The following is a 14,432-nucleotide window of genomic DNA, read 5'->3' as shown; positions in this document are numbered from 1 at the left end:
GCGAAATGCGGCTCAGACTTTCCAACGACACTTAAATTCCGTTCTAAGTGATTTGGATTTCTGTTTCAGTTACATTGACGACATTCTGGTATATTCAAGTGACGAAACTGAACACTTACAACATTTAGAAATCCTTTTCCGGCGTTTACAACAGCATCACATTGTAGTCAATCCGGCAAAGTGTGTGCTGGGCGCCCCCGAGGTTGAATATTTAGGGCACACCATCACGGCAAGAGGAACTCAGCCCCTAGCAAGCAAAATCTCAGCCATGCAACAGTTTCCGAAACCTAAAACTGTCAAAGATCTTCGACGTTTTCTGGGTATGCTAAATTTCTATCGAAGATTTCTAAAGAAGGCGGTTGAAGCACAGGCACCCCTGCACGCGTACCTGAAGGGCGACAAGAAGAACGACAAGACGCCGATACAATGGACTCCAGAAACAGAAGCGGTTTTTGAGCGATGCAAAGGAGAGTTGGCTAGAGCTACACTGTTGGTACACCCCGCCGATTACGCTCCCTTGAGACTAACCACCGACGCGTCAGACGTAGCTATTGGAGCTGTACTTGAACAGGAAGTAGAGCAAACATGGCAGCCGTTAGGGTTTTTCTCAAAAAAACTGAACCCAGCTCAACGAAACTACAGCACCTACGACCGCGAACTACTGGCAGTTTATGAAGCGATCAAATTTTTCCGGCATATGGTTGAAGGCAGACATTTCTCAATAAGAACTGACCACAAACCGCTGGTGTACGCATTTCACCAAAAATCCAGCAAGGCGTCACCCCGACAACTGCGACATTTGGATTTTATTGGACAATTTTCGACTGAGATCACTCACGTGACAGGTGACCAGAACCTTGTCGCGGATTCCCTGTCCCGAATCGACGAAATCACCACTCCAACGATAATAGAACCTCGAGACCTAGAGAACGAACAAGAGACTGACCCAGAATTCCTCGAGTTACGAAAAACTCCAACGACAGGCCTCCAGCTTAGGAAGCTCACTCCCACAGATTCTGAGGTACCCATATGGTGCGACATATCAACCACGAACATTCGGCCATACATACCACCCCGTTTTCGCCGAAGGGTTTTCGACAAGTACCACAGTTTTTCCCACCCAAGCGGAAAAGCCACGTACCAAGCCATCAAAACCAAGTTCGTATGGCCCCGGATGGAGCGAGACATTAAACAGTGGGCTCGAACATGCCTAGCTTGCCAAAAATCCAAGGTGAGCCGTCATGTAAAAACTCCTTTTAATTCCTTTGACCCGACAGACCAACGATTCGAACACATCCACGTAGACATCGTCGGTCCACTGCCCACATGCCAGGGATATCGATACTGTCTGACCATGTCCGACCGATTTACTCGATGGCCCGAAGTCGCCCCCATGGAAGACATGACTGCTGACACCGTGGTCAAGACGCTATACGCATCCTGGATCGCGCGTTTTGGATGTCCGCGACGAATAACGACAGACCAAGGAAGGCAGTTCGAGGCAGCCATCACGACGAGTTTGATGAACCTGTTGGGAATCAAACGTTGCCGAACAACACCATACCGGCCACAGAGTAATGGCCTCATCGAGAGGTGGCACAGGACAATGAAAGCTGCGATAATGTGCCAAGAGCATGAGAACTGGGTTGACTCACTTCCAACTGTACTCCTGGGCCTACGTACCGCCATTAAGGACGACCTGAAATGTTCGCCAGCAGAGATGACGTACGGTACCCAGCTCAGTATTCCGGGAGAGTTCTTCTTTACGACAAACGATGTCTCAGCTGAACCATTCACATTCGTAGAGAAGTTGAAGCTACAAATGGAACAACTACGACCAGTCCCAGCTTCACACCACGACAGGCGACGCACATTTGTCCACCCAGAGCTGGATACATGCACTCACGTATTTCTACGCGACGACGCAGTACGAAGACCGCTGCAACAACCATACAGCGGACCACACCCAGTAACATCTCGAAGGGGAAAAACGCTAACCATTGTTGTACGAGGCAAGCCAACAACTGTCAACATCGAGAGAGTCAAACCAGCATTCCTTCCACAAGAAGCCGAACCGCCAATTTTACAAACAACAACGCAGCCAGAACCCACAATCGGTCGCAGAACAACAAGAGCAGGACGACAAACTAAAACACCAGTCCGTTTTAGAGACCAATGACCCGTGACGACGTCACTGGAGAGGGGGTACTGTGGCGAGCAAGTTGCCTGCGCTATAGGCAACCAACCGTACGCCTGCAAAGAACACCGCTAATTGGCTGGCGTACCACGCAGAAGCGAAAACGAGAAGCGAGACTAGAAAAGGCCTGATGGAAGCCCAACTCGCTCTCTCCGCCATCGTCCACAGAAGCAGCAAGATCACAAGAACACCGCGCTCCTCGTCGCCGCAGAGTTCCAACACAACCACGTTGCTTAAATGTCATTCGTTGTAAATATGTGTACATAAATAAATCCGTACCAAAAACATCCACAGAATCATCTGTGCGCAACGGAGAAACCAAACTCTGAAAAGTTACTCTGCCATTTATGTACTCGCCTTGATCAATACATTTCGTACAACCATGGTAGCCTGTGTGACCCTTGACACCTAAAATGAATGCCTTGGCAGGAGCATCGCAGATAATCTTAGAAATCCTAGGAAAAATTTTTGTTTTGCCAACCTCTAAACCATTTAGCTCTAAAAATTTGAATTCTTGGACAAATTCATTTAAGAACTGACTAACATCGCTTGGTTTTTTCATACCGTGATATATTCCACAAATAAATGGAGGCGATAATCTTGACTCTATTGATAATAATATGGGCCAAAATTGACTAGTAGAGCTTTTAGTCAGTGGCAACCCATCTATGTTTAAACTGAGTTTTAAAATATCGTTCTCTTTTACTGTCTGGACATCAGTTAAATTATTTAAAATTCCACGCGCAACCCCGAAGTGATAATAATGTCCTTCAAGTACATCAATAATATTACATGATCTGGGCGTTTGCAATAGAGTTCTAGCGTTTTTGGGTAAATTGTAACCACCTTGTCTTAAAATTTGCAGCAAATCATTAATAGCTTGTTGAGAGAGCAATGTTCGGTATTGAAGTATCCAATTACGAATATCATTCACGAAAGTATTATTCGGGCGTTCATGAGCTGGATTTTCATGAGTGTCAAGAAATGGCAATTCATTATTAAGAGTAAAGTCAAATGTGAAGCTATTTATTTCTTGTGTTGATTTCTGCGGCGGCGAAAATCGCCGACGTTCACAATACGTGTCATCAACGGATGAGGCAACAGCAATACTGTAACAATTTGCCGATGGAATATTTTTTGCGGGATCAAGATGATTACACAATTGCACGTTGAATTTATTTTGGTGTTTTACACTGCAAATTTGGCTACTTAATTTTAAATCAGTACTTGTACTCTTTGTGGATCCGTGGGTGTATGGCTTGCAAATATTGTTACGTACTAATCTTCGGAGATGCCGTTTACTGACCACAAGTTTATTTGTTCGATTAGAGAATAAGCTACTTACATGTCTTTCTTCAAGTAATTCTTTTTCCTCTTGCGACATGTTGTTCCGACATATATGTTGACGCTACAACTACGCAAATCACATATACATATGATGTACTAATAAAAATAGTACCTTTAATATACAGTAGGTTATTATACGTTAATACGATAAACTAATACCGATTCAAGAACCTTTATGGTACTTATTTTTTCACAAAACACGAACGTTTCGCGGGAATCCGTCGTTCTAGCACGATGCGCAATAACAAAATACTCCTCTGTCAAAATTGCAGTGCGCAAGCGCTCTGAAGAATGTTTTAAATGCGTCTCAAGAGGAACGTTTGAGAAACGTTTCAGCAAAAATGTGCCTGAAACGTTTCTATTTAGGTTGCACGTTGCACGTTTGTTTATGAAATGTTACACTGGAACGTTTCAAATTATACGCGTTTGGGATGTTTCGTAATGTTTCATAAATGTTTCGTGTTTACTGGGTAGGTACATTCATTGTCCGGTAGGATCTCGTCTGGGAAGTACCTAGCTGTTTCCAGATTCTGGAACAGTTGGTTCAATTAGTAAGATAAGATTTTATTCGTGCTAAGATCTAACAAATATTTACACAAGTCATTTCATATGGCAAGGCAGATACACAACTTAACATAACAAAATAAAGAAATACATAGATACAAAAGTAATCAGTAATTTTTGAGATAGATACCTATTTCATTTAAAACATAGTTTTTTTCATTAGCAGCCATGAAGCATGCAAATGTCGACTCATTTAGAGGTAGCAAATTCAACTTTTGCGACCACGGGTTCAAAAAGAAGATTGAGGTTATGTACCCAATACTTGATGTGATTATTTCTTAAAAAACGAATAAATGTGTGCTACTAACATTACTTGAGTATACGCATGATAGTTGGTAGACGGTAGAAGATAAAAAATTGAACGTTTATTTTTTTAATTTATGGTCTTATGGTTTCTACTAATGAAAAAAATAGTATATTAACCACGGTTGTAAAGCCACTACTAGACCTCGCGCTTCAGAGCCCTGGACGCTGCGCGTCAAGGGTTCTAATTTGCGCTCGGTCTAGAATGCTTGGCTTTGCAACCTTGGCTAATAATATACTATTTAAATATTCATCTACATTATAAAATGCATTTTCAATTAGATGTGTTTTAATACATTTTAAAAACAACTAAGGACTAAGAATCCAAATATTGTTTGGTATTACATTGTAAAATTTAATAAAAAGTTGTCTAAAAATTCTGAAAAAATTCACTAATGTAGATCTCCATTTGCTGATTCCAAAAATATAGAATGTTTATGGTCACGGAGCAAAATATTCGCTAGAATTGGTATGAAATGTGATTTTTTAAAAATTTCTAAAAATTTCGATATTTCAACGGTCGATTCTGGGAAAACGGTTGCAGTTATCAAAGAAACGAGGCCGGAAGTGAGTTCTAGAACCCGAAATGTACAAGAAAATGTATTTAGTTGAGTTTCGAAAATGTCAAAATTTGGCCGAAATTTGAAGACCGGACCATTGGAAAAATTTCACTAAAAAAAAGTTGGCTAAAAACTCTGAAAAAATTCAGGGCTGTGCTGATTCCAAAAATATAGAATGTCTATGGCCACAGAGCAAAATGTTCGCTAGAATCGGTATGAAATGCGAATTTTTGAAAATTTCAAAAAATTTCGATATTTCAACGGCCGATTCTGGAAAAACGGTTGCAGTTATCAAAGAAACGAGGCCGGAAGTGAGTTCTATAACTCGAAATGTACAAGAAAATGTGTTTAGTTAAGTTTCGAAAATGCCAAAATTTGGCCGAAATTTGGAAGGAAAAATTTCACTAAAAAAAAAGTTGATTAAAAATTCTGAAAAAATTCAGGGATGTAGATCTCGATTTGCTGATTCCAAAAATATAGAATGTTTATAATCACGGAGCAAATTATTCGCTAGAATCGGTATGAAATGCGAATTTTTGAAAATTTCTAAAAATTTCGATATTTCAACGGTCGATTCTGGGAAAACGATTGCAGTTATCAAAGATACGAGGCCGGAAGTTAGTTCAAGAACTCGAAATGTACAAGAAAATGTATTTAGTTAAGTTTCGAAAATGCCAAAATTTGGCCAAAATTTGAAGGAGGGACCATTGGAAAAATTTCATTAAAAAAAAAGTTGTCTAAAAATTCTGAAAAAAATCAGGGATGTAGATCTCGATTTGCTGATTTCAAAAATATAGAATCTTTATGGTCACGGAGCAAAATATTCGCTAGAGTCGGTATGAAATGCGAATTTTTGAAAATTTCTGAAAATTTCGATATTTCAGCGGTCGATTCTGGGAAAACGGTTGCAGTTATCAAAGAAACGAGGCCGGAAGTGAGTTCTAGAACTCGAAATGTACAAGAAAATGTATTTAGTTAAGTTTCGAAAATGCCAAAATTTGGCCGAAATTTGGAAGGAAAAATTTCACTAAAAAAAAAGTTGATTAAAAATTCTGAAAAAATTCAGGGATGTAGATCTCGATTTGCTGTTCCAAAAATATAGAATGTTTATAGTCACGGAGCAAATTATTCGCTAGAATCGGTATGAAATACGAATTGTTGAAAATTTCTAAAAATTTCGATATTTCAACGGTCGATTCCGGGAAAACGATTGCAGTTATCAAAGATACGAGGCCGAAAGTTAGTTCAAGAACTCGAAATGTACAAGAAAATGTATTTAGTTAAGTTTCGAAAATGCCAAAATTTGGCCAAAATTTGAAGGAGGGACCATTGGAAAAATTTCATTAAAAAAAAAGTTGTCTAAAAATTCTGAAAAAAATCAAGGATGTAGATCTTGATTTGCTGATTTCAAAAATATAGAATCTTTATGGTCACGGAGCAAAATATTCGCTAGAGTCGGTATGAAATGCGAATTTTAGAAAATTTCTAAAAATTTCGATATTTCAACGGTCGATTCTGGGAAAACGGCTGCAGTTATCAAAGAAATGAGGCCGGAAGTGAGTTCTAGAACTCGAAATGTACAAGAAAATGTATTTAGTTAAGTTTTGAAAATGTCAAAATTTGGCCGAAAATTGAAGAAGGGGGGACCATTGGAAAAATTTCACTAAAAGAAAGTTGTCTAAAAATTCTGAAAAAATTCAGGGATGTAGATCTCGATTTGCTGATTCAAAAAGTATAGAATGTTTATGGTCACGGAGTAAAATGTTCGCTAGAATCGGTTTTAAATGCGAATTTTTGAAAATTTCTAAAAATTTCGATATTTCAACGGTCGATTCTGGGAAAACCGTTGCTGTTATCAAAGAAGCGAAGTCGGAAGTGAGTTCTAGAACTCGAAATGTACAAGAAAATGTATTTAGCTCTGTTTCGAAAATGTCAAAATTTCGCCGAAATTTGAAGAAGGGAAGACCATTGGAAAAATTTCACTAAAAAAAAATTGTCTAAAAATTCTGAAAAAATTCAGGGATGTTGATCTCGATTTGCTGATTCCAAAAATATAGAATGTTTATGGTCACGGAGCAAAATATTCGCTAGAATTGGTATGGATTGCGAATTTTTGATAATTTCAAGAAATTTCGATAATTCAACGGTCGATCCTGGGAAAGCGGTTGCAGTTATCAAAGACACGCGACCGGAAGTGAGTTCTAGAACTCGAAATGAACAAGAAAATGTATTTAGTTGAGTTTCGAAAATGTCAAAATTTTAGCCGAAATTTGAAGAGGGGACCATTGGAAAATCTTCACTAAAAAAAAAGTGTCTAAAAATTGTTTATGGTCACGGAGCAAAATGTTCGCTAGAATCGGAATGAAATGCGAATTTTTCAAAAAGTTTCACCAAAAAAAAGGTGTCTAAAAATTCTGGAAAAATTCAGGGATCTAGATCGCGATTTGCTGATTCCAAAAATATAGAATGTTTGTGGTCACGGAGCAAAATCTTCGCTAGGATCGGTATGAATTGCGAATTTTTGAAAATTTCTAATACACTTTTATTTTTCAACTGTCGATTCTGGGAAAACGGTTGCAGTTATCAAAGAAACGAGGCCCGAAATGAGTTCTAGAACTTGAAGTGTACAAGAAAATGTATTTAGTTCAGTTTCGGAAATGTCAAAATTTCGCCGAAATTTGAAAAACGAGGACCATTGGAAAAATTTCACTAAAAAAAAAGTTGTTAAAAAAATTCTGAAAAAATTCGAGGATGTCGATCTCGATTTGCTGATTTCAAAACTATAGAATGTTCATGGTCACGGAGCCACATGTCTGCTAGAATTGGAATGAAATGCGAATTTTTGAAAATTTCTAAAAGTTTCGATATTTCAATGGTCGATTCTGGGAAAGGGTTGCAGTTATCAAAGAAATGAGGCCGGAAGTGAGTTTTAGAACTCGAAATCTACCAGAAAATGTATTTAGTTAAGTTTCGAAAATGTCAAAATGTGGCCGAAATTTGAAGAAGGGGGACCATTGGAAAAATTTCACTAAAAGAAAGTTGTCTAAAAATTCTGAAAAAATTCAGGGATGTAGATCTCGATTTGCTGATTCAAAAAATATAGAATGTTTATGGTCACGGAGTAAAATATTCGCTAGAATCGGTTTTAAATGCGAATTTTTGAAAATTTCTAAAAATTTCGATATTTCAACGGTCGATTCTGTGAAAACGGTTGCAGTTTTCAAAGAAACGAGGCCGAAAGTGAATTCTAGAACTTGAAATGTACAAGAAAATGTGTTTAGTTAAGTTTCGTAAATGTCAAAATTTAGCCGAAATTTGAAGAAGGGGGGACAATTGGAAAAATTTCACTAAAAAAATAGTTGTCTAAAAGTTCTGAAAAAATTCAGGGATCTAGATCTCAATTTGCTGATTCCAAAAATATAGAATGTTAATGGTCACGGAGCAAAAGATTCGCTAGAATCGGTATGAAATGCGAATTTTTGAAAATTTCTAAAAATTTTGATATTTCAAGGGTCGATTTTGGGAAAACGGTTGCAGTTATCAAAGAATCGAGGCAGGTAAATACATACTTCTCGATGTCTCAGTTTTTCGATAATTCAACTTTTCGATTTACCAATTTTTCAACGTGTCAGTTTTGGGATTTAATTATTTAAATTTTTCGATTTTCCAATTTTTCAATTTTTGGCGTTTCTAAATTTTCGGATTTTTCGATTTCTCAATTCCTTGATTAATCGATTTTTTAATTTTTCGACTTTCGATTTTTTGTCTTTCCCATTTCTCCATTTCTCAATTTTTCGATTTCTCATATTTTCAATGTTTAAGTTTAGGGATTTTTCAATATGTATTTCGATTTTTAAATCTTTATATTTTGCGACTTTGTTTTTTTTTTATTTTTTACTTATTCGATTTTTCAAAATATTGCGACTTTTTTAATCTAACGTTTTTCGATTTTTCAGTTTTTTGATTTTTCGATTTGCTGATGTTTTGATTGCTCGATTTTTTAAATTTTCATTTTTTCGAATTTTTAAATTTTCGTTTTTTTGTTGCTTCGATTTCTCAATCTTTCGATTTTTGCCTTCTCGTTGTCCGATTTTTCGGTATTTCAATTTTCGAATTTAATTTTTCAGTTTTTCGAAGTTTTGATTTTTCACTCTTTCGGTTTATCGGTTTTTTAAGCTCAAATTTTTCGATTTTGAATATTTCCATTGTTCAATTTTTAGCCGCTTCTATTTCTCAATTTTTTCATTTTTTGACCTCTCGATTTTTTTATGTTCCGATTTCTCAATTTTTGGCGTCTCCAAATTTTCGGATTTTTCGATTTCTCAGTTTCTCGATTAATCGATTTTTAATTTTTCGACTTTTCGTTTTTTCGTCTTTCCGATTTCTCGATTTCTCAATTTTTCGTTTTCTCAGATTTTCAATGTTTAAGTTTTGGGATTTTTCAAATGTATTTCGAATTTTACATTTTTCAATTTTCCATTTTCTTTGATTTTTCGATTTGTTGATGTTTTGGTTGCCCGATTTTTGGAAATTTTTAAATTTTTGATTTTTCTTTTGTTGTTTCCATTTCTCAATCTTTTCTTTTTTTGTCTTCTCGTTTCTAATTTTTTTTAAATGTTGAATTTTTCCATTTTTTGATCTTTAGCTATTTCGATATCCCAATTTTTCGATTTTTTGACTTCTCGACTTCTCGATCTTTTGATGTTTCGATTTGCATTTCTCGATTTCTCAGTTTTTCGATTATTCGTATTTTCGATTATTCGAGTTTCCAATTTTTTCATGTTCAGTTTAGGGATTTATGTGTTTAAATTTTTCGATTTTTCAATTTTTCAATTTTTGGTGTTTCCAAATTTTTAAATTTTTCGTTTCCTCAATTTCTCGATTAATCGTTTTTTTAATTTTCCGATTTTTCGGTTTCTCTGTTTAAATTTACAGTTTTGGAATTTTCGACTTTGTTTTTTTGATTTTTTTCTTACTTGATTTTTCAAAATTCATCTATTCGATATTTTAATTTTTGGATTTTTGGATTTTTTCGATTTTTAAAATTTCTGATTTTTCAATTTTTCGGTTTTGAAAATATTTTTTGATTTCTCCTTCAAAAACGAAATATCACATATTTAAAAAAAAACGCCAGCCGTAAAATTCTTTCGGAATAAGGAACTTCACGGATCCTCGAGATTCTTTAAAATAATTTTAAAAACAAAATACAAAGCCCCCAAGATTCTTTTATATACTTAAACAAAATAATAGCCTGCAAGACTTTCTCTTTTAAACGCAAAAAATTGGTCTAAAGTTATTTAGAAATCTCCCCTCGCCTCTAAAGTAAAAATATATTATCAGTACATGTTTAACTTAGTCGCTGTTGTTATGACAATTTCTATTTTGTCATTATTAAATATAGTCGGGCGCAACATTAGTGTATTCTAAAATTTTCGACCACCGGCGCCCTCCACAAACCAGTGCTCGTATATTGGTATAAAATATGATGATCTAAAAACGAGAAGGCGAAAATCGAAAGAAAACCGTCAAATCGAAAATTGAAAAACTGAAATATCGAGAAACGGAAAAATTAATTCCGAAAAATTGAAAGACGGAGAAATCGAAACAAAAAAGTGAAAAATCTAAAATTTAAAAATTCGAAAAATTGAAAATTCAAAAAATCTAGCATTCACAACAGCGACAGATCGAAAAATCAAAAAACTGAAAATCGAAAAATGTAAGGTTTAAAAAGTCGCAATATTTTGAAAACTCGACTAAGTAAAAAAAAACCCAAAATTGAGATAGATAGAAAATAAATAGAAAACTAGTTTCCCTATGTTTTATGTCTTCGTTGAAGGTCTCTGTCTGCAGATTTACAATAAATTGAGCTTTACGGGTAATGTTTTGCTGTTTTCAATAATAGACGAAAATGCACTTTGTTATCATTCATATGTAATTAGGTATATTTCATTACAATTTCTTTATTTTAAGTACCAATTGATTAAGAACTAATTTAAGGAATTAAAAGTTTGACTAAGTTAATTAAGTGCCATATTATCACACGAAACAATTTCTTACAGGGAGTAAGGGTGATTACTATAAATATTTTTCCAAAATTCCATTCTATCAAATTCTGGGTTAACGTTAGCTGTTAATTTTTCTCCTATATCAACGAAATTAATTTCACTTGGTTTAACGGGTTTCCATTCTGGATTTCCTGACAATTCTTTAGAGTTCGGATTCCCGTATTTGGCAAAATTAGTCCAGTATGTAACAAACCGTTTGACAGATAATTCTTCCACACTACCGGGATTCAGCGGGGGAGAAACTTTTGTTTTAAACAAGTAACCGATATCATCTCCGTGACATACTCCTAAAATATAAAAAAGATTTATTGCAAAAAAAAATATATTTAGTTACCTGGGGCTGAAATCTTCCCAATTTTCTTAAATATATTCAAGCTGGTATCTGCAGACATTCGATATAAAAAAACAGGATACTTATTGTATACCGAGTGATGCTGGGTGGCAAACATGATATCTCGGAAAAAGTAGTTATCAGTATGTATCTGCAGAAAAATAATAAACATTACAGAATCTCTGCACGTTTTTAATTTACCTTGTAAAAATTGTCTAGTACATTTTCAGAATCTGGTTGCCCGTAATAAAATTCTTTTATTTTCTTTGCAATATTTTTTGAATTTTCGGAACCTCGAACTACTTGCAGAGCATGAGGAATAATGGTTTCGAAATCTTTTGGCGCACTAGGCTGGCGTGGTCTAATCTTCAGTTCAATGAGCATACCTTCCGTCGTGGTGTATCCAAATATTATAGGTACTTGGTTATAGTTACCAGATTTTAAAATTTTAATTGGTTGTTCCGATAAAAAAGCTTCTGCTGATGGTCGCTCCACAACTGGCGCAAACACTAGTTTTCCTCCAGAGTTGTTCAGCGCTTCACATGACTGCAAAATTTAAATTATTTCGCCATTAATTTAAGAAACAAAGTAATATGGATTAACTTACAGTAATGACTTTCTCAGATAGCTCAAAGAGTTCTTCTCCTGACAACGACATTAAACGTTGCAAAATTTCATGCTCAGTGGCACTTTTCATTTCCAATATGGACGCTAAGTGTGACGTAATGTCATCTCGTCCGGTAGCAAAAGAGTTTAATGCACATCCACTTTGTGCAATAGCCTTATGAAACAATCCTGAAAAAAGTGACAGAAAGTAAATTATGTTATAATGGTCCAAGTTAGTCCAATAATCGTACCTTTTGCTGCAGGCGATAGTACCAAATAATGAACAGAGGCACCTCCAGCGCTTTCTCCAAAGATCGTAACATTGTTTGGATCACCCGAAAAACTACTTATGTTCTTTTGAACCCATTTAAGTGCCATGACCATGTCTTTAAGACCAGCATTGCCAGGAATGTCCAGTGACGGATCTTCCAGATGCAAAAAACCAAAAATACCTAATCTATAATTTATTGTGACCAAAACGATATCTTCAGTTAATAAATATTCTGGTCCATAAACATCTCTTTTGCTAGATCCACTTTTAAAGGCGCCTCCGTGTATCCAAACCATTACAGGTTTTGGTCCAGTATTTGCGCTTCCCGGAAGATGTGGCGTGTAAACATTTAAAGTAAGACAATCTTCTGAACCCAGAACGTTGAGAAAAATCATGTGTCTTGAGCAACATTCGCTTCCTTCTTTGGTAGCATCTCGTACTCCTGACCATGACTCTGGTGGTTGTGGTGCCTAAGATTCAAAGTGTTTGTTTATATTATTGAGTTATTGTTATTATAATAGTATCTTACTTTAAATCTGAGATTCTCAATTGGTGGTTTAGCGTAAGGAATTCCATGGAAGCTGTAAAAATTTTCTCCGTTTAAATTTTCTGAAACTTTTCCTAATAGTTTTCCCTGGGCTAAAGAAACAAGTGGCTCCGTCATGATTACACTAGTTTTACTAAAAACTGCCAATCATTGGGTATATTACGATAGAAGCAAAGGTTAAAAGATAATAGTTATCATCAGAGATTACTGTAGGTAAACGAGCATTGTGTTTTCAGTTGTAAACAAAAGTGAATGTACAATTGTACAATCTGAGTTTTTTTTTAAATGGGATTTTTAGTTCATTTTAGTGTTTACAACATAGGGTTTCTCACACTTGGACCATTGTGGAGCCGTCTTCTAATTCTGCAAACTTAGGGTTTTTAAACGTCAAATCTACCTTCTTAGTATTCGGTTCTATTTTGTTTCTATTTATACGGTTTAATTTCTAAAATACCTTAAGGACTATCAGACGAATTTCAGCTTTATTTTTCTATTTGTTCATCTGACAAGCAAGAAGCCGTGGAATATATTAACTCAGATTTTGAATTTTTGAATTTTCTCGTATATGGATTTATAATAAATGTAGCGTTGCAAAAAATCTCTAAGTATATTGTGTATATGAGCAATTGTTACATAAGACTTAAGAGTCCCCAGTCGTCGCGTACAAAATCAGTTCCAGTGAGATGAATTATTTTTTGTAACTATGCAACCCAAATTACCAACCCATCGCAGGTACCGACCCAAGAGAGGGAAGATTATGGTCACTGTAGGGAGTCCGTCATAAAATGCAAACACCAGATAAACTTATTTATTTCCAAATGAAGAGTACAGGGGAATAACCATCCAAGTCCATTTGTATGTATTTTGAAAAAAGTTGAGTTGAAAGTTTAAAACGCTGCAGAAAATAGATTGAGAAACCCACAAGGTTCAGTTTAACACAACGTTTTATTTTCTTTATAATGTTTTAAAAATATATAAAATAAACTGTTAATGTCCAAACATAACAGGAAAAAAAATGCAATTGTTTAATCCTGTGTTCCAACTTGCAAAATTGTATGAAAAAATGAACTAAGTCCAACTTGAATGGTCGGTACTAAGGGGTACCCCTCAATGTTTCCCTGAAAAAAAGTACTCGTCGAACTCGTCATCACTTCGATAGCCACCTGTAAATGGTAATTCCGTGTAAAATGACTGAAACTCCTCCGACACGAACCACTTCAGTTCTTGCAGTTGATCGTATTTTTTCCTAGCCAAAGGTATCGAGGCAGAATATAACGCTTCAAGGTTAGATTTCCAGATATAAGAAACAGAAAAAACGAAAACGTTCGTTGGCATAAAAAAAATGTAATTTAAAAAATGACATCCTGAATGGACATATTAGGGGACCATTCTAAATGTGCAAATTATTTTTGTAAACAACGTGGACAAGGAAGTTCAACAATTTTGTCTACAGCACAATCCTGAACTTGTGGTTTATAAATACATTATTGAGATTATTCGGTTTTAGATTTCTTGATTTTTCTACTTTAGACGTTTCAATTTTTCGGTACAATTTTGGGCATTTTTAATTTATCTCCATTTTTTTATTTTTCTATTTTTCAGTTTTCCGATACAATTTCTCAATTTTTATCCTCTTCAATT

At 35.5% G+C, this 14,432-nt stretch overlaps 1 protein-coding gene across 1 annotated transcript; it reads right to left on the bottom strand.

Moving 5' to 3' along the window:
• Positions 1-10,880: 10,880 nt before the first annotated feature.
• On the bottom strand, positions 10,881-12,969 carry LOC135135992 (juvenile hormone esterase-like). The gene is made up of 6 exons (XM_064065095.1): positions 12,774-12,969; positions 12,225-12,714; positions 11,975-12,162; positions 11,569-11,913; positions 11,371-11,518; positions 10,881-11,323 (listed from the first exon to the last, which is right to left on the bottom strand). Exons 1-6 carry the CDS (start codon positions 12,906-12,908, stop codon positions 11,025-11,027), a joined length of 1,605 nt encoding a protein of 534 aa, XP_063921165.1. The 5' UTR covers positions 12,909-12,969; the 3' UTR covers positions 10,881-11,024.
• Positions 12,970-14,432: the final 1,463 nt, after the last annotated feature.

The sequence above is a fragment of the Zophobas morio genome, unplaced genomic scaffold, assembly GCF_036711695.1.
Source record: "Zophobas morio isolate AGI-343-1 ecotype UQ-CSIRO unplaced genomic scaffold, CSIRO_AGI_Zmor_V1 ptg000026l, whole genome shotgun sequence".
Taxonomy (NCBI): domain Eukaryota; kingdom Metazoa; phylum Arthropoda; class Insecta; order Coleoptera; family Tenebrionidae; genus Zophobas; species Zophobas morio.
Note: the sequence above shows the minus strand (reverse complement) of the source record. Positions and strands in the feature narration are given on the sequence as shown.